The sequence below is a fragment of the Rhinolophus sinicus genome, chromosome 1 (assembly GCF_057876585.1).
Source record: "Rhinolophus sinicus isolate RSI-liver-muscle chromosome 1, RSI-T2T, whole genome shotgun sequence".
Taxonomy (NCBI): domain Eukaryota; kingdom Metazoa; phylum Chordata; class Mammalia; order Chiroptera; family Rhinolophidae; genus Rhinolophus; species Rhinolophus sinicus.
The window spans coordinates 130,774,173-130,800,623 of NC_142501.1; the positions used below are offsets into that span (position 1 = coordinate 130,774,173).

General features: G+C 37.9%; 1 protein-coding gene across 2 annotated transcripts in view; it reads right to left on the minus strand.

Moving 5' to 3' along the window:
• Positions 1 to 18,594, minus strand: part of KIF5B (kinesin family member 5B) — a 39,915-nt gene extending 21,321 nt beyond the window's left edge. For both annotated transcript variants that reach the window (XM_088789584.1, XM_019731491.3), the window contains exons 1-8: positions 18,017 to 18,594; positions 11,053 to 11,140; positions 2,141 to 2,214; positions 1,764 to 1,868; positions 1,187 to 1,235; positions 580 to 635; positions 403 to 490; positions 111 to 235 (exon numbers count right to left, since the gene is read on the minus strand). In XM_088789584.1, coding sequence (XP_088645710.1) covers positions 111 to 235; positions 403 to 490; positions 580 to 635; positions 1,187 to 1,235; positions 1,764 to 1,868; positions 2,141 to 2,214; positions 11,053 to 11,140; positions 18,017 to 18,142 — 711 coding nt within the window. In that variant the 5' untranslated portion in view covers positions 18,143 to 18,594. The remainder of the gene's footprint in view (positions 1 to 110; positions 236 to 402; positions 491 to 579; positions 636 to 1,186; positions 1,236 to 1,763; positions 1,869 to 2,140; positions 2,215 to 11,052; positions 11,141 to 18,016) is intronic.
• Between the last annotated feature and the right edge of the window lie 7,857 nt (positions 18,595 to 26,451).

Consider the following 26,451-nt stretch of genomic DNA (forward strand, 5'->3'; position numbering starts at 1 on the left):
TAACAGAGATTTGGAACTGATTATTGAGTTTACGTAATCATAAAGCATTGGCATCAGTGCTTATAACTCTCAAAAATGCTTAGATATCTATCAGAATATAAAGATTTTACCTTTTCACTACCAGCTAAATCAACCAAATAAAGTTTTCCACTCAGCTTTTGTTCCGTTTGCGTGTTCTCTTGTTTTACATTAATAAGAAATATACTGTGACTCCTAGAGCTATGTTCATTCATATCTGCAATAAAATTACACAAAAACAACTATAAACAAACATGGCTTTCCTTTACTAATAATTTCTAAAGCATTATTTAGCTTAAGAAAAATCTTACAGTTAATCAACTTGATAAAAATATTTTAAGACAGTTTTGTACCTTAACTAGAGTTAATAAATATTCGACTTACTTGTAACTGCTACATGTCTGTTGGATTTTCCTTCATCTATAGTATCCATAACTTCATCTGGACTACATACAAAACGTTCTGTGCATCCCTGTAAAATAATTTAAGTATGTCAATAGCTTTAAAATTTCTTATTACATGGCTTTTCTAAACCATCATTCTATATTATTTTATAAGTACCTTTACATAGGGAACTCGGTTTTTATCTTCATGAACGGAAAGGTTGGTCTTTGAAACTGAAAAATAAAAAGAAATAATATTACCAATTCTCCTAAACTCTAACACTGGCTATTAAATTCATTTGATTGTTTTCTTTCCCAGAGTAGCCTAATAACAATAGGTAAACTTTTAAAATATCAAAATATCACTATTAAAAACAGACCCCGTAGAAATAGTAGGAGATTTACACAGAAATCAACACAGCAATATGGAATTTTAGATGCACTTCAACCTCTACCATCTACATTTTGGAAATAAAAACATTAAACCAGAGTGGTTCAATGGTTTGTCCAAAAACAATGTATCTAACTGGCAGCTGACAGAAATTCAGGACTTGTGTTCTGTAACTCCAGCTCAATGCTCTAATTACTACTTATGAAGCACCATAAATATCTACTTTAAATAAGTTATTCTATGTGTTAAAAGGCACTCAGCTTAAATTTTAAATGTCTGTTTCCTACAACTTAAGTCAACTTCATACAGGTACTAAGAAATGGCCTCACATCTACTACTAAAAAAAGTAATACATGCTATTTTTAAATGATCTAAGAGCAAGAATTTAACTTACCATCTAATAGGTCCCTAATCTTATCCAAATAAATTTCAAAATATGAAACCTAAAGGGCAAAGAAATGAAGGAAAAAAGATTAATCGATTAAAATTATAAAATAATTTATTCTATTACTCATTAAATATTTAATGGGGTCTGAGTGCCAGGAAACATCCAGACTAGGGGGACAGTTATCAACAACTCAGCCAGAGTTCATATTCTAATGGGAAGACCTAAATTCGCTAAGCTGCTTACATAACTAAAAAACAATTTCCATTACATATCTTCATCTAAAATGAATTAGACTAGTTAGAGTAGTATGAACCTTTGAGTTCTGTAGTAAAACAAACTCCTTTATTTTACAGAGAAGGAAGACAAAACAAAAGAGACTTAGCTAACTTGTTTAACTGGGTCATCTAATGTCAAATGAGAATCCAAGTTTACTAACTCTAATGATCTTTAACTATACCTGTCCGTAAAATAATTTCCAAAGTATCTTAAAATATATTTTAAAAGGAAATTAGCATTTACAATTTTTTAGAATAGACTTAGTCTAGGTTTAAAATAAAATACAATCTTTTCCCAAGGAGTTTACCTTAATATGAAATTCCAAATTTTCATCCATGGAGTAAATATAATTAAAAATATCTTGTACTATTCTTGGAATAATTCCCATGCCTTCTGGATCATGAAGTTTACCCTAAACAAAACAAAATTAGACTTCTTAAACAAACTGAAATATGAATTAAAACTCGAAACTTTCAATGTACAACTTATAGTCAATAGAGGACAGGAATTGTAATTATTGTTATTTTTTGGTGAAGATGGCTCTACAAATATCTAAAAAAAAACAAATTCACCTATTACACACTTTGGAAAGTTACACAAAAATACTGTATAATTTCACAAATAATGACCAAATATACTGTTTCTGCTGCAAATCACATCCAAGTACATATGATAAAATATTACCTCCATTGTGTGTGTCTTCCCAGAGGATGTCTGTCCATATGCAAATATTGTTCCATTGTATCCCTCAAGTACATCTAGAAGAAAATAAGAGATTTTATATTTCAAGGGATTTTTTTCCCCTTAAGCAAGATTCTTAAGAAATTACTTCAGAATGTTAGAAAACACTACAAAATTCACACACACATTAACCCTGTTCCTAACCCATGCATAATCAAATCTAATAAAATATTTGTGGGAAGAACAATGAGGAAAATTCAGATAATGTCTTTACACTAATACGAAGATTCCAAAGTTTAGTACATGAAAGATTTATAAAGACATTAAAGGAAATAAATAACACATTAATAATTTTCTTAGTGATGATCCACCTAAGCAATTATTTTCTCTCCATCCGATTACTTTCTGTGGTCCATAAGAAACAAATTTTAAATTCTGTTGCTTATAATCATCACTTATGTCAGTGTATACGCAAATGCCCTTACATCTATATTCCAAAGTATTGTGATCTAAAAGAAAAAAATGCTCTGACAATTTATATACAGATATGAATCAGCATTTAGAAATGGGACTATTGATTGGTGGTTGATTGGTGGTTAAATCTCACAAACCCATACATCCCTCCTTACACAAAATATCATAAGCCGTCGCACCTCAAAATCAATTATCAGAAGGTTTCCTGTAAAATTTAAAAAATATCTTTTTTGGCCCTTTGTGCATCTCAAAATCTACCATTAACATTTAAGTATCTTCCTTTCCTAGGCTGAAGGAAAGAAAAGAGAATCTGAGCGAAAAAGGAGGCGACCTTTTGATTTCTAGTTTTCAGGAATTCCGTTTGTTCTATTTTGGTGACAAAAAAAGTACTGACATTACTTTCTACTCTAGAGGATGCCTAAGTAAAAAGAGAAGCCTCGGTTGGAAATAGCAGCCAGTAATAGTGGAAAGTAAATTAGCAAGCCAATACTTGCTTTCTTAATTGGTTATTTTTAAAAAGGAGGGAAAAAAACTATCCCAATATCGGGCACAACTAACTAGGTTAATAGATTTCTTACAGAAACATTTATTAAAGAGAAAAAGATGGCATCAGTATTTACTTCCCTGTTAAGATTTTAAGAGATTTCAAACATTTTCAAAATCTTTTTAGTTTTAAGAAAGAAAGCAAAATAATTTCAAGAATCCCATTTAAAATAGATGGGGTTGCAGTACTTCTGTCAGCAATTCTGAAGAAGAAATAATATGGAGAAAAAAAGCACCAGACCCTTTCCAATTCACCTCCTTTATATATATAATTGCTCCCAGTATGTTTAATGGCATACCCTCTGCTTAAGATCTTTTAACCAATCACATAAAACCTAAGCATAAATTCTAAAATTCGCTAAATCTATAAAGGGTCCATTCATGACGTGGATGCAATTATCTAACAACTACAATAGGTACTTAATAAATATTTGTAGGTGAATGAATAAGTGACTTTCCCAAGATCACATTAGTAGCCTATGTCTATGTGCTATTATAATACATTTGTGCCATGTGAAAACTATTATACAAAGGCTCCTAGGGTAATAAACACATGCAATAATTCATATTTGGGATTTTAAACATAACTGAAAATTTTGTATGACTACAGAGATTATGGAATATTCAACATTCAAATATTTACTGAGCACCTGCAAAGATCCAGGCTCTGCTCTGGACAGAGGGGACATAGCAATGACTAGGTGATTTCTAGATATGCCATGTATCATCAAAGTAATAATGTTTGTATTAGGAAAATAATAACTTCTTGCCTATCTTCATACCTATTCCTGATTTTGCTTTTTATAGTGATTTAACTCCCAAAATTTTATTTTTTTTATTAGGTTCAGATGTACAAAACAAAATAATTAGACATTTGTACCCACATAGTGATAACCCCACAAGTCTATTACCCGTCACATTGTACATAGCTATTATAATACCACTGACTATATTCCCTATGCTGTACATCCCGTGACTACACACACACACACACACACACACACACACACACACGCACACACACTTAATTATAGTTGAAATTCAGTATTATTTTATATTAGTTTCAGGTGTACAGCAGTGATTAGGCATTTATATAATCTATGAAGTGACCCCCCTAAGTACTAAGTACAGTACCCATCTTACAGTCTACACAACATTATTCATTGTATTCCCCAAACAGTATTTCATATCCCCATGGCTATATTGTGTCTACTAATTTGTACTTCTTAATCCCTTCACCTTTCCCCCCAACCACCCTCCCATCTAGCAACCATCAGTTTGTTCTCTGCATCTATGAGTCTATTTCTATTTTGTTTGCTCATTTATTCTGTTCTTTAGATTCCACATATAAGTGAGATCATATGGTATTTGTCTTTCTCAGGCTGACTTGTATCACTTAGCATAATACCCTCTAGGGCCATCCACGTTGTTGCAAATGGTAAGATTGCATTCTTTTTATGGCAGAGTAATAATACTCCATTGTATACATGTACCACAACTTCTTTATCCAACTGTCTACTGATGGGCATTTCGGTTGATTCCATACCTTGGCTATTGTGAATAGCGCTGCCATAAACATAGGGGTGCATATATTTTTTCAAATTAGTGTTTTGGATTTTTTGGGATATTCAGAAGTGGAATTGCTGGGTCACAAGGTAATTCTATTTTTAACTTTTTGAGGAACCTCCATACTGTTTTCCATAGTGGCTGCACCAATTTGCAATCCCACCAACAGTGCACAAAGGTTCCCTTTTCTCCACATCATCGCCGGCACTTCCACCATTTTATTTTCTAAAATATCTAAACATACAGAAAAATTGAATAAACATCCCTATAACCAGTACCAAGATTCTACCATTATTTTATTATTTTACTGTTTGCTAGCCATCCATCTTATTTTTTAATGTATTTCAAAGTAAACTGCAGACTTCAATCCCTTTCCACCTAAATACTTAGCCTTGCATTTACCATTAACTAGACTTTAGGACTTCGCAGTTTTATTCTTCTGAGGTAAAATTTACATAAAGTGAAACACACATATTTTACTTATAGATCTATTTAAAAAAATACAAATACTTATCTATTTGAAAATCCTAGAGAGCACACATCTGTAATCAGATAAAAGTAGATACTTTTTGACCTGGCTCTTGTTTACTTTTCAGTTCTATCTCCCACTTCCTTCCCCTCACAATGCTGTTTTTATTGGTAAAAAAAGGTCAAGTCTGACAATTTCATATGGTTCAACTTCGTAGTCATACCATAACGTATGTTGCCCCCCACACATGTGGTACGCTTCTCATGTGGGCATGCATTTAGCCTGTGTCATCTCTCCACCTGGAGGGCACCCCTCCCTCTCCCTACTCTTTGTTCAGACTTTAAGACTAGCTCAGGCTTTACACCTTCCTCCAACCCAACTCCACAACCCACCCCCAAATAAATCTGGATATGAGCCCCATCCTATGTGCTCTTATAGCATCTGTATTTAATCCGAACACTTATCACTGTGTATTGTAACCAGCAATATACTTGTCTGCCTTCCTCACCAGCCTGTGAACTCCCTGAGGCTGGGCTCTGTGTAACTCCTCGCACAGTGCCTGGCACGGAATAGGAACTTGAATGCTCGCCGAGCGATTATCATCCTCACTAACACCAGCACCTTTCCAAAGCCTCTCCCCTCTTTTAAATATACTTCTACTGTTCTTGTGAGAAAGACAGAAGTGGACAACTATGGATAAATATTACTTCTTTCATAATTTGTTAAAAAAAAAAAAACATATTTAGCAAGTGAGACAACAGCACATCACTTTCTAAAAGTTGCTTCATCTTTTTGAACTTCAGCTTCTTCATTAACAAAAAGTCTGCTTAGGGGAAAACAGAATTAGAAGTTATATAAAATTATTATTGTTAACATTTGAAAGCATATAATGTGCTAGATTAATAATTTTTCATATAGTAATGTATTTAATCCTCACAACACTCTATGCAAAGTACTATTTTCAGTCCCATTTTCCTGCGCATGGAGAGATTAAATAACTCGCCTATAGTTCTACAGCTAATAAGATGGAGCTGGGATGCAAACCCAGACAGTCTTGGCTTCAAAGACATGCTCTTAACCACTACACTATATTCTCAAGGAACACAGGAAATAATATAAATACACACAGGCTGCATCTGGTAAAATTAAATGTGGATTCAGTGGCAGACAGTCCAGGTCTGGAAGCCATGGCAGAAAACAGGAATTTATAAGGCCTGATACAATGCCTGGCATACAGCAAGCACTACATAACTGACAACTACTTCATACAGAGGAAACTTGTAGACATCACTGAGATTCAGAATTCAAAAGAAAATACAAGTGGGTAAACCTTGCTCAAAAGAAAAACAAATGTATCAAATGAATCTACAGAAAAGTTACATAGTTGTACAGAATTTTATGAAACAATGCAACCTCAGGGGACTGCCCAGGGCCCAGAGAGTACTAGCTGCTTTCAAGGTCATTCCTGGTAGCTTGCGCATCAAATCTACAACTCAGAAGCAATATCAGCTAGCTCCTCATTTTGCTGATCCTTGCCTACCAACAGTTTCTAACCACAGTCTTCCACTTGATCTGTCTGCCATGACTGCCCCAAGTTCAACCTGCCATGTATTTATTTAATTGGTTTACTGTCCTCACACCTCACCAGACACCCATCATCTACCCCTATCCCATCTCCTCTTTAAATCTATGTATTTAATTGGTAACTGTCACCCACATATCCTTGTCCAGGACAAGACCCACTAGCTATTACATCCAGACTCCTCCAAAATGGCGGAGAGCACTTAGGTGAAGAAGAAAGGAAAAAGTCATAGCCAGGTGATACCTTTCTAATATAAATGACAAAGCTGGCATAGAAGCAGGAAAGAGATGACGACAGAAAACTTCTATTGTAACAAGTGCTTGAAGTCTAATTTTGTAAAATGACAATATCCTATGCTATGAGTTATCCCAAGTACAATTATGGTTGATTAAATTAAGAAAATACTTCACCTTCTCAGGACATAGAGGAAACAAACAGCAGTCGGTATCTGTTGTGCGTTTACTTTGTAGCAGCCCCGGTGAAGTACTTGTTCAAGAATCATCTTTAAAATCCTTACAGTACCCTTATTTTGCAGAAGAGGAAATGGAGACTGACTTAGAAAGGCTTAGAAAGGTTAGGTAACTTGCCAAAAGTCACACAGCTAGAAAGTGGCCGAGCCTAGACTTCAGTCTACGTTTGTCTGATTCCAAAGCCTGTGTGTTCTTAACCACACTGCAAAGACAGGAACTGCTATTCAGACCTTGAGTCCAAACAGTAAAGCAGGAACTTGCTGGTGAAGTAAAAGGGACCAAAATTTGGAGAAAGGGAGGGAATTTCAGGAAAAGAATGATATAATCTTAGAATTGTAAACAGTAATAAAACAGAACAAAGGAGTAGAAACATGTATCCTAGATTTAAGGACAGATTTCAGAGTTCTGAAAAACGTAGGTATGAGACTATTATTACTGTGTTTCCCCAAAAATAAGACCTAGCCGGGCAATCAGCTCTAATGCATCTTTTGGAGCAAAAATTAATATAAGACCCGGTATTATATTATATTATATTATATTATATTATATCATATTATATTATATATTATATAAGACTGGGTCTTATAGTAAAATAAGACCGGGTATTATATTATATTATATTATATTATATTATATTATATTATATTATATTATATATTATACTAGGTCTTATATTATATTAGACTCGTCTTATATTCTAATAAAATAAGACCTGGTCTTATATTAATTTTTGCTCCAAAAGACGCATTAGAGCTGATTGTCCGGCTAGATCTTATTTTCGGGGAAACACTGTAAGAGACTACATAACTGAGGATATACAAAAGACAAAAATCACTACAACAGTATGAGAAAGGTAAAAGCCCACTATAAGCGGGTCTTATAAAAACTAAGGCCCTAGAAAGTTTTTAAAAGACGCAGAAAAATAATGAATGAGTAAACCTGCATTACCTAGAAAAGATAAAATGTTAACAAATGAACTAAGACAGAAATATTCTGATTTTATTATGATCTTCTAAAACATTACCCTCAAAATAGAACAACAGAATAAACATGGTCAAGAGAGACTTTAAGGTTGAGGTGGGTAGGATAGTCAGAGTTTTAAATGAGCCAAGTTTCTAGTTATAAGAGAATTCCATCCCATGGATAAAAATTTCAGTTATTGTATGTACGTTTTAAAAGCCACAGACAATGAAGGTAACAGAAGAGGACTAACTTTTAAATGTTATACTTTTCTTTCGTTTTTTTTTTTGGTCTTTTTAAAAGAAAGGGTTTATTAGGCCATTGCTAGGGGGGGAAAAAAGGAGGGGGAGGGGAAAGATGGGGGAAAGATGAGGGAAAGATGGGGGGAGAGGGGGAGAGAGAGAGGGAGGGGGAGGGGGAGGCAGCGGAGATGGGTCTGGGGCATAGAGCCTAAACCGTCAGCAGCATGGCTAGGTAGGAAAGACAACATGTCCCTATACTTCTATTCAAAGAGGGAAAAATGATAAATTCTAGGAACTGCAGACAACGATACCAACATTCCACTAAGGAAAAGCTATGGATGAACAACCTCATTTCCCATTTGGATAGGGTCACCCAAATGGTACTTTGGGGAAATACCAGAGTCATGCACCATGATTTCATAAAAGAATCCAAGTTTTTCATCATATTCTTGTAGATATGCAGGCAAGCTAAGAACTAGATAACTGTACACGTAAGAGAAACTCAAGTTGGTTGAATACACTGTGATTTAATTAACTGCCAACAACCTTATTCAGTTTTTAGAAGATTAGGATAAGGACCATGGCCCATTAAGCATTTTATAAATGATTTAGGGTAGTATTTTTCAAACTTCGATGTCCTTAAATAAAGACCTTAAAAAAAACCTTCTATTATATGTCCTTGACACTGTAAGACTTATCAAATACGCTGATAGCCAACTCAGATCCCTAGCAAGGTAACTATAAAAACAAAACTCAAAATATCATCAAGAGTTAAAATGAACAAAACGGAATTTGCACTTTAAAGGCTTGCACTCAGATTAAAAAACTCCAGTATTCAAGTGTGGATGGGGGTTTAGTGCTGGCTGCCGACAGATGTGAAAAAGATCTGAACATTTAAATTGACCATGAATTCCTGAATCGGTAACCTTACATTATTTAAAAAGCTAATGTTATCTTAGGCCACACTGATGACAAATGTTATGTCACGATCAAAGAATACAATTGGGTTCCATCATGGACAGATCCATTTGTAAAACTATTTGATGCTCACAACAAAAGATGACACTGTTGGTTCCTCTGTTGCCATCATTTACAGAATCACAAGTTAATTCTCCTCATTTCATGAAGATTTCAAGCATCCAGAACGTTGTCTCTCACCAATACCATTCCTGTTTTAATTCTCGGTGTTTCAATGTCTATGGAATAGATGATCCCACTAAAACAGCCTGTCCTCTCAGACGCTTGACCTAATTTTCTCCATGATCTTGTCCCTTATTCCTTCAGATGCCATGGAGTTCATGGTCATACTCTAGTACCCTGATTACAACAAGCCTTTGACTCCACTGAGACTGTAACACACAAATCTTACCACCTTTTTTCACTGTCCTTCAAATCTGCCCACTCTATGTCCTCCTTCCCCTCACCCACCTTAGATTCCATGGGTCTCCATTATCATCATTCTGTTGACAACAGAGTGATCCTCAATTCTCTTGCCCTTCTTTCCCTCTTTTTTGTACTCGCCTCGCAAAACCCCAACTGGGTAAATTCAACTCTTCTGGCAGCTAACCTCCTGTGGGCCCTTTATGCTGCCTGGCAATATCGCCACATTTCCCTAACCCATTCACTTCATACTGCTAGAAGCTGATGTCATACTTTTTCCTAAAACCTCCTCCCCCATCCTCTCTCTATGATGACTTTGCTCCCTGTATCATAGACAAAATGGAATATGAAAAAAAAAAACCAAAAAACTACATTTTCCCTCCATCACATCTTTAAATCTACTTCTATCCATAAATTCTACCTCCCCTCCTGTTACTGGATGAACTGTCTATGTTCCTACTTAATACTAACCTGCCCACTTTTATATTGAATCCCAACCTCTATTCTAGTGAATACTACAAGGAAGATTTTGCCTCAATCTGAGAAGCATTTTTTAACAATTAGAGCTGTCAAAAAATGAAATAAATCATAAAGTAATGGCTATTTAACTGTGAGATCCCTTTGAGAAAAGGGATTTCTGTAACGAAGTCCAGATAATCACTTAACATCCTCACAGGTCTAGGGTCCTATGGTTTTAGAAAATATAAAACTGAAAAATATCCTAATATAAGTTAATAGTATGAACTGGAATATACTACTTTTCTCACCCTTGACAACCTGTGTTCAATTCCTCAAGGGTTTTTCTGCTGATACAAGATAACTCGTTGGGGAAGGAATAACAATGGAATGAGAGAATGACAGACAGCCATTTTTTAGTTGTTAGAAACTTGCCTAACAATTTTATTTTTATCCTCATGCTGCTATATTTCTAAAATTGCTACCTTAGAAAAACTCTCCGGGGAATATCTAATAGAAATGCACCTCCCAATAACACTGTAGTGTAATACTATAATTCTTAAAACAACTCCTTTCACTAGGTACTGTATATAAATTAGATCATGGAATTTGAGCAACAGTAAGTTTACTAATTGTGTTTGAACTTTTTATTAATTACTGAAGTTGTTTAAATAAGACGGGACATTAAAATGAAAAAGAATGTTGGATAAACAGGAAAGATCACAAACAAAATTTTACTTCTTGCTGGGACAACTTAGGTTAAACATATTTACCTTTAACAATCTTCTTTGCACAGTCATTATACACTTGCTCTTGAGATGTGCTTGACTGGAACACCCGATCAAACGCGTAAGGTTTGGTCTGAAAAACAGAAACAAAAGTTTCAACTACACAAATTAAAGGTGAAGGCATTTCTAAGCTCCTTTAATTTAAAGATATCATATATATCACCTTCACAATAGGATACCTTCTACGCATCACTTCATGTCATAGAACCCTTGTGGAGAGGACCTAAGATCACTTAATACAAATCCACGAAAATAAAACACCACAAAAACAAGAATGTCTGTTTTAGTCTTTGTTGTATTTTCAGGGCCTAGCACAGTAGTTATAATTAGCACTACATTGTAGGCACTCAAATTTTGCTGAGTGAATTTTTATTTTATGAGTGTCTTCTCTGGCAGGTGTTGAGACTGTACTTTCAATATTAATATCATTTTGCAGCTAAGGAAACTAGAATCATGAAAGGTACAAAAGTTATTGTCGACAAAATTGAAACTCAAATCCAAATCTGTCTTTCAGTTCCAGGCTCCTTCCATTACTCTACTCAGCTTTACAGTTTACTGCAACAGCTTTTCGGACATTCATTCATTTAACAAATATTTATGGAATGTCTATTATGCTAGACCCCATGCTAGAAAGATAACCAAGACAGATTCACTCTGTTTTAGTGGACCATAAGTAAAGTGGGGCAGACATCAGACAAATAATTAAGTGACTAGAATTCTGACTCATGCGACAGTATTACGAAAGTACTCAGAGCATTTAACAGGAGAACCTGAGTTTGGGGGAAGGCTGAAGAATGTCAGTCAAACACTGGAGAAGGAATGTTTAAGAACTTCAGAATAAGTAGCACCTAGCTTACTGCTGATCTTCAGTATTAGTCATGAGGGAGGGTGAGTGTGAGTAAGTAGTCTAGGCACTGGGAATAGGATGCTTAAAGATCCCAAGGCAGAAAGGAGGGAGCATCTGAGATCTCGCTCCCGGGCAGATGTCATCAGTTTGGCTCAAATAAATTTATAAAACTTTAAAAAGATCCGAAGGCAGAAAGGAGCCTGTCGCATTCAAGAAATCAAAGGAAGTAAAGTTTAAAATATAAGGAATAAAGACAAAACGCAATTGTCAATACAGCAAAAATTACAATAGTTACTTTGAAAACAATTTTGACCTCGTGGGACCCCTGAAAGGATCTTGGGGACTCCACCTTGGGAACACATTTAGAGAACTGCTGATGTAGTCTGAGAAGGAGCCAGAGGCATAGAATGAAACAAATCAGAGCAGTGTCCATGAAAATCAAGGAAGAATTTTCGAGGAGGAAGTGATTGTGTCAAATATAGCTATAAGGTCAAGCAAAACTGAAAAGTAAGTATCCAATGACAAAGGTCGGATTGGAATGGGTTGAGAAAAGAATGGAAGGTAACCAAGTAGAGCAGAAATCTGGCTGTGGGTCTAAGAAAGATAATTTTCTTAAGATGGGCAAGACCTGAGCATATTTTAATGTTCACAATTTAGGAATCTAGGAGAGAAAGTAATTACTGAAAGACGAAAAGAAAGAAGCAAGGGGCTTCTGGGTATTTGAAAGTGTCTGCCTGTTCTTTAGTTTCTTCTAAAGAAAGGAAAGGAAGGAAGCTGGACCCTAAAATACAAAACAATTATGACTTCAGAAAAAAATCCTTAATATTATAGAATACTTTCTAGTTCTTGGCTTAAAAAAAAAAAAAAAGACCTTGCTCTTCATAATACAATCTCCCTCATCAAAGCTTGGAATAAAAGTAACAATGAAGCAGACATTCCTAAAGGGCTATCCAAGGCCATTCCCAACTCCCCCCTCCACCTGCCATCTCCTACTAGATAGGCTGGAAACCTAACCACCTGCTTGCTAGCCTAGTCGTCTTGCAACTAGTGGCCACATGACCCACTTTTGGACACTAAGAAGTAAGTGATGGTCTGCTGGGAGGTCTTGGAGAAGGGTTTTGTCTTCCTTATGAAAAGGACCAACTCAGCTAAAGCTGCCTTTTCTCCTTTCTGTAATAAATGTCTGGAGCTGTAATGTCCATCTTGCAAAAATGATGATGAAAAGGCAGTAACTAAGACAGAGGATAACAGCATCAGTAAGTATAGCAATAAGGGCCTATCTCTAGATTTTTACGAGAAAAGTAACCTCTTATTTATTTAAACCACTATTAATTATTGTTTCATTAATTATTGTTTTCCCTCTGCATCTGAAAGCATTCCTGATGGATATACTAAGATGCTCTCACTTGGGTGTCAATTAAAAGTAGTCATCTCAATGTCTGATTATGCTTTGGCTAAGACATACATAAAAGTGTCTTGCTAAGATGCATCTGAGACATTAACATTTAAACCTACAGCTGTGGCTGAAAAAAGACAATCTATTGTTTTACTCATTATACAAGATGTATTCATGAAAAACAATTCTGAAAACACAAGTACAATCAAAATAACAATCACCACCCAGAGATAAAACATGCTAATATTTTTCTATGCAAAAAGGAAATAATTTTCCCTCTTCATCTATCCAGCAAAGCACCTATAAGGGATCAGATACTGTAAACGAGTAACAATTTTAGAAATGACATTTAATTAGTAGACTGCGGTGTTCAAAGACTAGAGAATATGGCTGTGTAGAGCCTTGAATACAAAACTAAAAAGCTGTATACTACGATCTAAAACTGATCAAGTAATGCTAACTGAATTGAAATGGAGACAGCCTCTAGTCTTACAGAACTCACAACCTCGGAAAGAGTCAGAAAGAAACTGCAACTAGCCAAAATATACATTTAATAACAGAGGTGTAAAAAATAGTATGAAAGCAAAAATTAAACAATGATTAATTCTAATTTTGCTTGTAAGAAACAAGTTAATCAATAGAAAACAGATAAAAGCATGAAGATAACTTCATCCCTCCAAAATAAGTCAAAAAAAATTTTATTCAAGTAAACATTTAAAGAATAAAAAGAGCACCACTGACCTTTAAGTGCTTATCTCCATTTTTACATCAATAAAAAACAGTGCTTGTAAACCATTTAGAAAGAGGTATGCCAAAAATAATGGGTAATAGTAAAACCCACCTCAAACGTACATTATGCAGCTATTTACTTTAGCATCACCTCACAGCAAATATGTAAACTATCTCTACAACCTTATTAAAGTACAACTATGAACATGAAAACACAAAAACAATTAAGCTGGGACTGAGTAATTTGTTTAGAAGGTATATCATTGTTAAATTAAAAATTAGGGGTGGCCAGATGGCTCAGTTGGTTAGAGCGTGAGTTCTCAGCAAGGCTGCTGGTTCAATTCCCACAAGGGATGGTGGGCTGCGCCCCCTGCAACTAAATATTGGAGCTGAGCTGCGCCCTCCTCAACTAGATTGAAGGAAAACGACTTGGAGCTGATGGGCCCTGCAAAAACACATTGTTCACCAATAAAAAAATTTTTTTTTAAATAAAAATAAAACCTGGTTCTTGGCCTCAGTATATTATGCACTCTTTACTTCTGTGTATCTTCAAAGACACTTCCAGTCACAATATACACTGACACCTAACGTTAGGCTTCAAGGGGACAAAACCAAATAGGAATTAGTTTATCTGAACTGCAACCATACCTTACATTTCTTAAGTGAAGTGATTCCTGTCTGCACAAACCAGGCTGAACACCAAATTAGGTTACAAAGGAGATCCTTCTGGCAGGGATATACCTTTCTCCGGAATTCTGACTAGTAATCATCAGATCACAAGGGATTATATGATACTAGATTTTCCTTAGACTCTGATAGTGGGCTAACTAACATTCCATATTTGTAAAGGTATGTGATAATGGCTCTTCTTTTAATTTTCACTCCTAAAGTAATCAGATCATACATCAAATCATCATTCACTTGAAAAGGGAAATCTTGTGCTGTAGTCAAGAAACTGGGGAAGACAATCTAATTGTTTATTCTCTAATTTCAATGAACTACAACAGACTGTTTTTGGTCTAGCAGCCTCTACAGTATGCTACATAAGGAACAATGATTAGTAAAGATACTGAACAATGCAATTGCGCATGTTCCACTTTTATGATGCATAAATAGATACACGAGTAAGTTTTTCTATGGATTTTTCTGTTTTCAGCAGGCTCATTTGAACTACATACGGAGTTTCCCTTGTCTTCCCTTTATTGTAGATACCAAATTCTGTTATTTAAAGCAAATAGATTATTGAAAGGTTTTCATAAAATAATTCATTTATTTCATTCAATATGTGATATTCAAAGCTTCACCAAGTTAATTACAAAAAAAAAAACTATGATGGCAAAACAGAAAAACATGATAAGATTACAAGATTTGCATGCCATGGGGGTCACGTGATATTAAAATAACTGATTACATGAGTAAAAGGAAAAAAATTTTGGACAAAATATTGGAAACCGAACTTAGATGAGTATCAGAATCCTTAAAAATTACTTTCTATGTGATCACTGATTATACTTGTAAAAGCAAAAAACAAAAACTTATTCTTTAAATTTTGATTTAACTACAAGACTGTACAAACATTTAAAATAATTCAGTTTCAAATTCTGTATTGTAATTCCTTCTTAAACTATTTATTTTGAATCAGGATCAAGATCCAGTAAAACAAATAAACCATGAAGATTTTACCTAGTGACGTTCTAATTTCACTTCTCCCAGCAGCCCTCATAAATTCCCAAATAACCTTTGAAAAGTAAAATAATTCATTTAAAAAACTGAACAAAAATGAGACCTCAGAGTAATTAATGACTTGCTATATGCAAAAGATTAGTTCCTGAAAATGAACTGAACATGTTGCCTTACATGTCTAAGGCTTTGTCACTCGTTTGTAATGTATTTTTGCTTATACATTTAAAAAAAAAAAAACAGACTAAAACGCTTGCCAGTTTACATAAAGGCCAACTTAACTGTTCATCGCTGATTCACAGCTCAATCATCTATCATTTCTAATATTATCATTTAAATTTATTTACATTACTAAGGAAACATAAGAAACTTATAATAACTTTATCCAAAGGAAACGACCTAGCACAAATGTGCTTCCTGTGGCAATTGTTTTCTTTTCACTCTTTCCTTGTATTTTATGTCATATTTGGGCGGTATCAGAAGGTTGCCTTCTAACCTAATCTTAACACATTTTGTGAATCCTAAATTCCAGCATTAAAAAAATGCATCTTGGTAATTCTTTAAGATTTGTGTAAACACAAAAAAGAATTTTTGGAGAATTAAGACATTCTTAATATAACTCTAAGGAAAACAGCTTTCATGTGTCAACCACTGTTGAGACTGAGTAATCACAAAAACTCTGAGAAACTAGTAGCCTCATGTTTGCCAACTTACAACCCAGGCCTTACAAGCCTCCTCTGATTCCACCTAAAATACTCCTATATCATCCTAAAGGAAAAGGAATCCTACTTCTGTGCTTAACTTCTTGGCCTCACTACGATGTCATTTACAGCAAGATATTTTTTTGTGGACTTGTTAACAAAGAACCAGCTTGACAGTCTTCACACAGCAGTAGGTAGCAGTTGTTAGTAACCTAATGACTTGTTTGTCAACAGCCTAACAAGCAACATGGAGCAACATTCATTTTCTAGACCTGAACTTCGGAAACTTTCACATAAAAACTCTTAAAGAACTTTAGTCCTGTCTGATATGGCAATGCTTTTCATTATCACTGTCCCATCTCCTGTTACCCCTGTCCTATTTCCAAATTAAACTGTCCAAATAATATGCTAAATATGCAATGCCACTAAAAAAACTTAATATTAAAATTTCATGCCATGATAGCAATGTAGAAAAAAGTTCTGCCACATTGCATTACCAACAAAGAATTTTCAGTTAAGTTCACTGTTCTGTATGCAGTATCTTAATATCCATTTTAATCTTCTTGAACTCAAAAACAAAAAAACACACCGACTTTACATTTTGGTCTCCCTGACAATGATTCAGCCAACTCTGATTATCTTATGTTTTATACTTCAAAAGGACACTATCCTCAGGATTACTAAAATCAACTTTTTCAAGGTAGACCTTAGTTGTAGAAGGAGAAATCTAATACTAACCAGAAATCTAGTTTTATTGGTTAAATTTTATCTGTTTTTAAAAGCTTGCTTTTATAATACTGTCTGATATACGCACAAAAAATTAACTTTTTTTTACCCAGACTGTTACCCGATAAAACCTAGTTAAGAGTGTGAGAGTACGGCTACTTCTGGGCACTTGACCCAATCTGAATTAGCGACATCTGTACACAGTACTGATCACTGCGATTTCAAAAAAAAAACACCTATTTCTTTTTACTCGTATAGTCCTCTATTAATCTTTTTCAGTTGTTTAACAAAAAGCAGATGGGTAAACATTTGAAGTACAGGTATATTTGTAGTTGGGTAGCTTTCCCTCCTGCCTCGGGGTTAAACAATATGGTTCAACTCGTAGTTATATGTTGCTACAAATCTAAGTATCTTTACTATTTAAGGTACAGTAGGGCTGATCTCATAGCTCAACGTTCCTAGCCCAACTTTAATTTTACATATTTTATGAATGGTAAATTGGGGGTAGTCCAAAACCCCGACAGCCATCAGCAACAGTAACTGCGCACACACATACACACACACAAACATAGGCAAATATACACTAAACTTGCTCCCCAGTTTCTCCAGCGCCCCAGGCGGGGGAGTGTCCCAGACTTAGACCCGGCGCCTCCGGTCTCCGGGCACCGAAGCTCTGGGTGGGGGCGATCCAGGAACGGACGCGGAGCTGCGCAGTCTCCCTGCCCCGGGTTGTCCGAACCGGGAAACTCCACTCGGAAGGATTGGGGACACCACTGCTCCCTCTATATTCTGCACACCGCCACTTCCCTGAACTCCAGCCCAGCCAGGCCTGAAGGGGCGGTGCCGGGGGAGGGAGCGGAGGTCACTCACCGCGATCATGACCGTGTCTTCTCCCTGAAACTTAGCGATGTATTTATCGCCGCGGTTCACTTCAGACTCGTTGAGAGGTCTGAAGCGACACATCACTTTGATGTTGCACTCGGCCGGGTCCGCCATCTTTCTCGTTGCCGGGGCCGGAGGCCGGGAGCCACTCCCCGCCGCTCAGTCTGGGAGGAAGCGGGCCCGAACTGAGGGTGTAGGGTCGCGAAGGCCGAGACGATCAGCAGTCCGCTGCGTCGCGCTTCTCCCGGCGGCGGCAGCCGGGAAACCGGGACTCGAAGTGTGGGAGCCGGCAGCCGTCGCCCTGAGGCTCACTTCCGATCCATCATGGCAGCCATGGCGGCGGCGGCACCGGGTGGAGCGTCCGCGGCTCCTCGGATTCTGACTCTCCGGCCTAGGCAGGTGCGGGGTCCGGAGGGATTCTGAAGGCCCGGAATGCGGCCCCCTCCGTCTCTCTTAGACAAAGCAGGCTGGGCCCACCGTCTCCCCGCCCAGCGATGTGCTTGCCGGCTAGCCGGCTGCCACCCGGTCACTCCTAAGGCCGCAGACCCGCGACCGGGCGGTGGGATGGGCGGTGCGTGAGGAGCACAGCGCAGGCGCGGAGGCCCGGCCGCCCCAGCGACCAATCCGTGCCCGCGCCCGCGCCGGGCTGTGCCGCCTCCTCGCCGCGGCTCTCCGCCGGTCGGCAGCAGAATCAAGTTACAGGGGCCGCTCCAAGGCAAGAAGTACCTTTGGTCATCTGGCCACCGTTCCCACTACCGTCCCGCCGCCGAAGTCCCCCAAGGCAGATGCACTTAGCTTTCTTTTCTGTAGGGGACAATGGATTTGTTAAAACTATGTTGTCGTTTGTTTAAATAAAATACTATATTCCAATAGGGAAGTGGTTGCTTTCTGTTTGGTCTGGAGATAACTGATTCCCAGCCCGCCTTTTTAGAGCGCTTTGCCAGAAGGAAGATTTGAATGAAGGGGGTTGGGACATGGCTCTCTGGTTTAAGCAGTTGCTCTTTCTTGAGAGAGTGGGTTGGGGAGACAGGAATATGAAAGAAAAAGGAAATTTCTTCTAAGGAATGAAGAAGGTTGCTGAAGAAATGTAGAAAAATAGGGTGTAGAAAAATAGGAGAAGGCTCTCAATCAATCCGAGGTCCCTCTTCCCCTGTAATACACGAATGAAAATCATCAGTCTCAACACCAGAGGAATGACTGACCTAGGATGTAAAGATGCTTTTAACGGGCCTGGATAAATTTGTGGATTACATGTCGAAGGAAAACCACTCCACAGATGATTTTGCCTCCTGTTTTTAGAAGATGGCTACTATAATGGCTCTTCACATGGAAGTCGCTCTTAAGTGCTGTGTTAGGAGAACTGCAAGATAATTAGGAATCCTTCCTCTGGTTACCAGTTTGTTTGTAAAAGGAAGGATTGGACTATGGAAACCTCCAATGCCCCCTTTCCTTGCCCAATCATCCTAAAACCTCCAGAAATGAATCTTTCAGGATTCAGATTTATTGATTCACTGCAGTGAAGGAGAGCTCACACCAGAGGAACTGTGGGGCATCTCCCCAAACAAAGAAAAAATACAGTTGTAATGGCTTTGGGTGAAGTGTGGAGTTTAGACAAAATTTCAATGAAGCTGTGATTTGATAGTGTTAAAGAAAAAAAAAAAAAAACACAAGTATAACTGCAGAACAGCTCAAACTGGCCTTATCCTGTTCCTAACAAGATACTGGGTCGTTTTTCACCGACAAGACAACAAAACTGCAAGTCATGCCGCCAAGCATAAGCAGAGGCGAGAATTTTGACCAGTAACACCTGGAACCAAAGTTTCACCCCACCCCTCACAGAACCAAAGGACCAGACATGACTGGAACCTGAACACCGGAACCCTTTCAGAAGTAAAGAGCCCATTGTCCAAGAAGATCCAGTGCTGAAGCCCCTTACCATATCTTACCATAAATGGCCAAGTTCCAAAGTTCTCCAGTTCAGACTTGCCCCACCAGAGCTTCTCTGCACACCAGTCTGTTTCTCTCAACCCCTTAAATATTGCTGTGAACCCTGGGTCACGGAGACAGATTTGAGTTCTGCCTCCTGTCTTCTTGCATGTCGACCTCACAATAAAGCTTTTGTTTTTTCTTTTCTCAACATCTAGTGCCACAGTATTGACTTCTTTGCGTGTTGAGCAGTGAGCCCTTGCTCCATAACATAGGGTTAAAATGGGGTCACTAGTGCTAAAAGCCCAGGATACCAAACCTAGATTTAACACCTGATCGAATTGAAGTTTCAACCACTCCCAGAAACATAATCTTAATCTACCAGTATGGAATTTTCTGGTGAAATACCAGTAAGGTAATCTGTCACATAGATCCTCTCCATTCCCCATAGAAAGAAGAGACAATGTACACAATAAAAACCTTTCCCCTTTTCTTTCCCCAAGGAAAAGATGTCTTGGCCCAAAACTAATCCTTTCTTTTCTTTCACTAATAGCTCCCTTGCCCCACCCTTCTTCCTATAAAAACCTTCCATTTTGTACAACTCCTCAGAGTGCTCTCCCTTTTAGTTGCTAAATGGGGTGCTGCCTGATTCGTGAATTGCTTAATAAAGCCAATTAGATCTTCAAATTTACTTCGATGAATTTTGTTTTTTAACAATAGACTCCAAACAAAGCAGAGCTGAGACATCAGGTCTGGACTATAAGTGGCCTGAAGGTCCTGTTTCCTTGGGAACTACAAAGTTAAGGTAGATAGGAAATGTTGTCTTTAGAAACCCATCCCGAAGCACCCAGCTTGAAAATCAATCAAGGTTGCTTTTCTATGATTTAGAGCAGGGGTGTCAAAACTGCGGCCTGTGGGCCAACTGCGGTCTGCAATCCATTGTTATATGGCCTGCAGCAAATTCCAAAAATGTATTTAGTTTACTTAAATAAACCAGGTGAGGCAATATGTACTTCACCTTGAGTGAGTGGCCCGGCTGTTTGTGTATTTTACCGCATATGGCCCTTGGTAAAAAAAACGTTGAAAAAAGTTTTGACACCCCTGATTTAGATCCTCCAGGCAAGTGTGGGATGTTTTATTCTTACTGATACAATTTCAAAGTTTTTTGATAGTCTATGATTTTAGAAAACAAAGTTTTCAGTAAGTAAGGAAGCAGTAGTCACTAAAAGAAGGAGACTGCGGCAAGTAGCCACCAATTTTCAACCTTTGCAGCAGGATCTCACAAAGGCTCTGCCCTCCGCCCTCTGCTCTTTTCTCTCTGAACTCACTTCAACAATTGCTGGAATCTCTTATCTACAACTCTGACCTTTTCACTTGTGTGACGTTCCCATCTCTCCAGCTGCTTACAGGCCACCTTATTTACGATGCTCTACCTGTGGATGGGGAAAAAGGGGTTCTATGGAAGGTAACCTCACAAGGTGATCTGATCATAAAATCCTAACTGGGCAGCTCATGGTGGGTAGTCACGCCCCAGGCCTATAACCTTTATTTTTTTTTTTTTAATTGGGGAATATTGGGGAACAGTGTGGTTTTTTCCAGGACCCATCAGCTCCAAGTCAAGTTGTTGTTTTCAATGTAGTTGTGGAGGGTGCAGCTCACTGGCCTATGTGGGAATCAAACAGGCCACCTGGGTGTTAAGAGCATTGCACTCTAACCAACTGAGCCAACCAGCCGCCCCGGGCCCATAACTTCTTTAGTGAAAGTTTTTAAGCCCGCCCTGTCTATTGTTCTTGTACATCTAGGTCAACACGCCTTTGAAATACCAGAAGTAATAGCCCTCAAAGGGGATATTAACACCCAAATGTACATAATCTTGTTAACTATCCTATAATCCAATTCTTGCCTTGCTTTCTCCAGTCTTCCTTACATCCTGTCCTTAATTCCAAACGCATAAAAGAAGCTGCAAAACTGTTATTCTCTGGAACATTTGAGATCTTGTTCCCCGGTATATGTCATCAGCTTGGCTCAAATAAATTACAAAACTTCTCCACAGGTTTGGATTTCTTACATCGATAACCTTAACCTCAAATTTAGCATTTTAGAGATGAAATTAATGTCCCCTATTCCCTACCAATGCTTAATTCCTCTACTCAACTTTCTAGTTTTGATGACCAGAATCAGCCTTCTTTCATACTCCCGGACTAAAAAAGTTACAATCACCAGTAACTCCATTATTTCCTGCATCCCCTATACACGCAAAAGAGAAACATGGTTGTCTGCATTTGAATTTCCTCAGCTTCCACCCCACCATTCTCGTTTGTTCCCCAACTCATAAGATCTGAGGAATGATGGATTTGCAAATTCTACTCCATGGAGCAGAGGTTTGAAAGAGGTGACTCGGGAGATTTCATGGGTGTGAGGAGAGAAAGGAGGTGGATGTGAGTGAAGCTCTGGGAACCCCTGCTGCTCAAGGCACTTGGGTAGCCTTTCAACTCTTGTTTCTTCTTTTCTCCTGCTCAACAGATTCTGGAAGCTAAGACTTTACAAAAACAAAATCCAGAAAGGGAAGTGTCTGCAAGAGCCTTCTGCTTTCAGATCTGACATATACACTTCTGTGCAAGGGAGCACAAAGAGCCTGACTCTGTACAGCCCCAGGAAGGAGAAAAATGCTATGTGAAAAAACAAAGTATTTCTAAAAATTGTCCTGTCACACTAGTGAGGAATAATGGCATCAGGCAATAGGATTTAAGAAATATTTCCATAGGGAAACAAAAGGTTGCTTTTATAAAACCCAACCCATTAATCCCAAATTATATTTTTCTTCTAAATATAGAAAAGACTGTGATTATTCAACATTAGCAGTGAAACAGTAGGTTGCCTTGAGAGTACAGTTTGAGACTCATTAACATAACTTTTTATGAAAATGTGAGTGGTCCTTGAACCCACACAGATTTAGAACATTAAACATCCACTGTGGAATTGAGCCACCAAAGATGATCCTTGCATGCAATGAACCCTGCATGCCTGGATTCACAGTGTTGTGTAACCTCTCTCCTTGAAGGCTGGCCTTTGACTCACTTGTAACCAGCATAATGTGGCAGAAGTGTGACACTGAATGCTTTTTGAGACTAGGTGAGAAGAAGCCTTGTTGCTTCCACTTAGGTCTCTTAGAACACTCTTTCAGGGAGCTCTGAACTGCCACATAAGACCAGCTACCCTGACAACACCATGCTGGAGAGGCCATAGTATATGTAGTCGATAGTCCCAGCTGCTCTCAGCCTTCCATCCATCCCCACACAGGCACCAGATTAGTGAGGGAAGTGACCTTGAACTCTCCAGACCAACATACCCTCCAGTTGAATCCAGCGAGTAATCTCAATTGACAGCTTTGGAGCAGACGAATCACCCAGCTGAGGCCTGCCCAAATTCCTGACCCATAATATCATAAGACGTAATAAAATGATTATTGCTTTAAGGTACTCAATTTTGAAAATGTGTTATATAGCAATAGATAACTGGAATAACCCACAACCTGGAACTTAAAATTTATCTCCTAGAAATGATCCTATAAAATGTTACTTATGGACAGTAGATGTACTTAGATTGGACTATATTTTAGATGAATTATAGTTGCAGGGGGTCCAAGAACATACTACTGTTTATAACATTATTACTATAAGAAAATTTGTTTTATATTTAATGTGAAATGACTTTTTTAAAATGGGCATTTAGAATAGGAAATTATAGTATTTCTCTTTTTCAAATGTGTACAAGAGACACCTGTTCCTTTCCATTTCCATTATCCCATTCTTAGTCTAATGCTTTACTATTTTATGCTTGAATTACTGCTACAGCTCTCGGTCTCTTTTCCATTTGATCATTCAATAAATATGGGTTGAGCTCCTGCTGTGAGCCAGGCACTGAGATAGATGCTAGAGATACAATGGTGAAAAAGACTAAACAATTTCCTCCCATATCCACTATTTTGAATACCATTTTTAGATTAAATTTGCTAAAACATTGCTTTTATTATTACATTATTTCATTGCTCATGAACATACAATACTTTTTCCTTACTCAAACAGATTCAATGTCCTCTGCTTAGAAGCCAAGACCTATTATCATCCAACTTCCCCTTATGGAAATAGAATTTTCCTATTGTTTTCACAGCTTACTTTTTTGACTCTTGGCAACTGGCCTTTTCACTGTTCCCCACCTTATAATTTGCTAATTCCCAGGTCATGTGATCTCTGAATGTCTCTACGTGATGCCCATTCAAATCCTATTTATCTTTCCTCAAGTCCCACCTTCTGCAAATAGTTTTTCAGAATACAATTATTTCACAGGTCAGATAGAAAACACCTGTATACCACTTAATATCATAGTTTAATTCTTTAGAACATATCTTTAACGTTTTTATCAGGATAACACATTCATAGTTTAAAAGTAAAATTACGAAAAATAAAAAGCAAAAGTTCTTGCTCCACCCACTCCAATCCTCATTTCTGTTCTTCAGGGCAATCACTTTAACTCTTTCAGCAATTTCTTCTGTTATTTTACCTTCATGTTCTAAGCAACATTCTTTTACTGCTGCTTCTTGATTGGTTAATTATTGTCTTAATAAGTGACATTATAACTCTTACTCTGCCCCTCATCTGAATGAACACACACATTTTCTTCTCCTTATTTTCACAATATATTTCTATCACAATTTTCAGTTAAATTAGTATACAGTGTTTACATTCTAAGTAAGTATTATTCACAGCTTAACCAAATAGTGCACTATAAATACATTGCCTAACTTGAGAGAGCCTCACTCTTTACTCTCTGAACCACACGTGAGCCTGCTGCCATCCCGTAACCATGTGTGGCAAATAAACAAGCAGCCAGGTGGTGAAAAATAATAATAATAATAATTACATTGCTTATCTTGTACAACTTTTTTTTTTCTGGAGCTAATAATTGCCTTACTTTTTCCCAGTTGTTTACTGCTAACACATTTCAAATCTTCCACTAGAAGTATAAAGCTACTCTTGATATTTTGAAGGCATTTTGTCCATTGTCTTCTAATTCCTGTTGCTGAGAAGTCTGGTTCCTTCGAATCCCAATCATTTGTATGCAATCTGCATTTTTCTTACAGGTAGTTTTTAATATCTTTTAGTCTATACTTCTCTTTTTTTCCCTATTTTCCATCTCTTTGGTTTTTTGTCCTACTTTTGAAGAGAGTCTCTCAACTTTATTTTCAGCTCTTCTGTTGGTTATTATATATATATATATATATATACTATATTATATATATATATATATATAATATAGTATACATAGGTATATTATATATGTTACTGTGTATATATAGTAACCAAAATCTATTTGATATGCTGAATATATATATATATATATATATATATATATATACACAAAATGGTGGAGGAGGTAAATGCTGTGCTTACTTTCTCTCACGACCACATCAAAATTACAACTAAACTACAAAATAACCATGATTGAGAATCACCTGAAATCCTGCTGAACCAAAGCCCTACAACTAAGGATATACAGAAGAAGCCACCTCGAGACTGATAGGAGGGGCAGAGACGCGGAACAGGCTGGTCCCACACCCATATGTGACCATTAAAAATCACGAGGGGTATCTCACCTGCGGAAGTTAGCTCCAAAGGAGCAAGAGGTCCCAGCGCCACACCACACTCCCCAGGGCAGGGTTCCAGTGCCAGGGAGAGAAGTCCCCATAATTTCTGGTTGTGAAGACGAGCAGAGATTGAGGCTGAGTGAGATGAAGAGTGGCTGTAGTCCCAAGTGCTCCTCTTAAAGGGACCATGCATGGACTTACCAGTGGAATCACTGGCTCTGACCTCCAGCACTGTGGCAGCAGCTGGAGAGGCGACAGGGACATATGGGGGAAATGAATTGTCTGACTTCAGGTCAAGGGCTGGAGGGACAGCCTTCTCTCTGACAGAAGAGCTGGCGGAAGCCATTGTTTCTTTTGGAGCCCTCCCCCTCCCTGTGTACAGACACAGGCAGCCACCATATCTGAGTTTCCGCCAGGGTGGCTGACGCTGACACCATTCGCTTGCCACACCTTCTTGATTCTGATACCCTGCCCCACCCAACTTTCAGGCACACCCAAACTGCTTCCAGTGGCTTTTTTGTACAAACTGCTTGCTTTTACTCATGCTGCAGACTTCCCTAGGGTCTCTCAAAAGTCTGTGGAACCCAGACAAGCAGCATCTGGCTTGAGCATGTCCCATACCTCTGGCTGAGCATCCCTAAGCCTGGCACTAGCAGCAGCTGGCCTTGGTTTGCATCTTGGCTTCTTAAGGTACCTCCAAGGGTGGCTATCTGCAGAATGCTTTGTGGATCCTGCCTGATAGCCTGGGGTGGGGCATGGGCTGTGCCTGAATTTGACTTGCAGAAGATCTCCTTCTATGTGTCCCTGGGGCTGGTGCACCCAGTGGCCAGCTTCAAAACGAGCTGGAGCATCA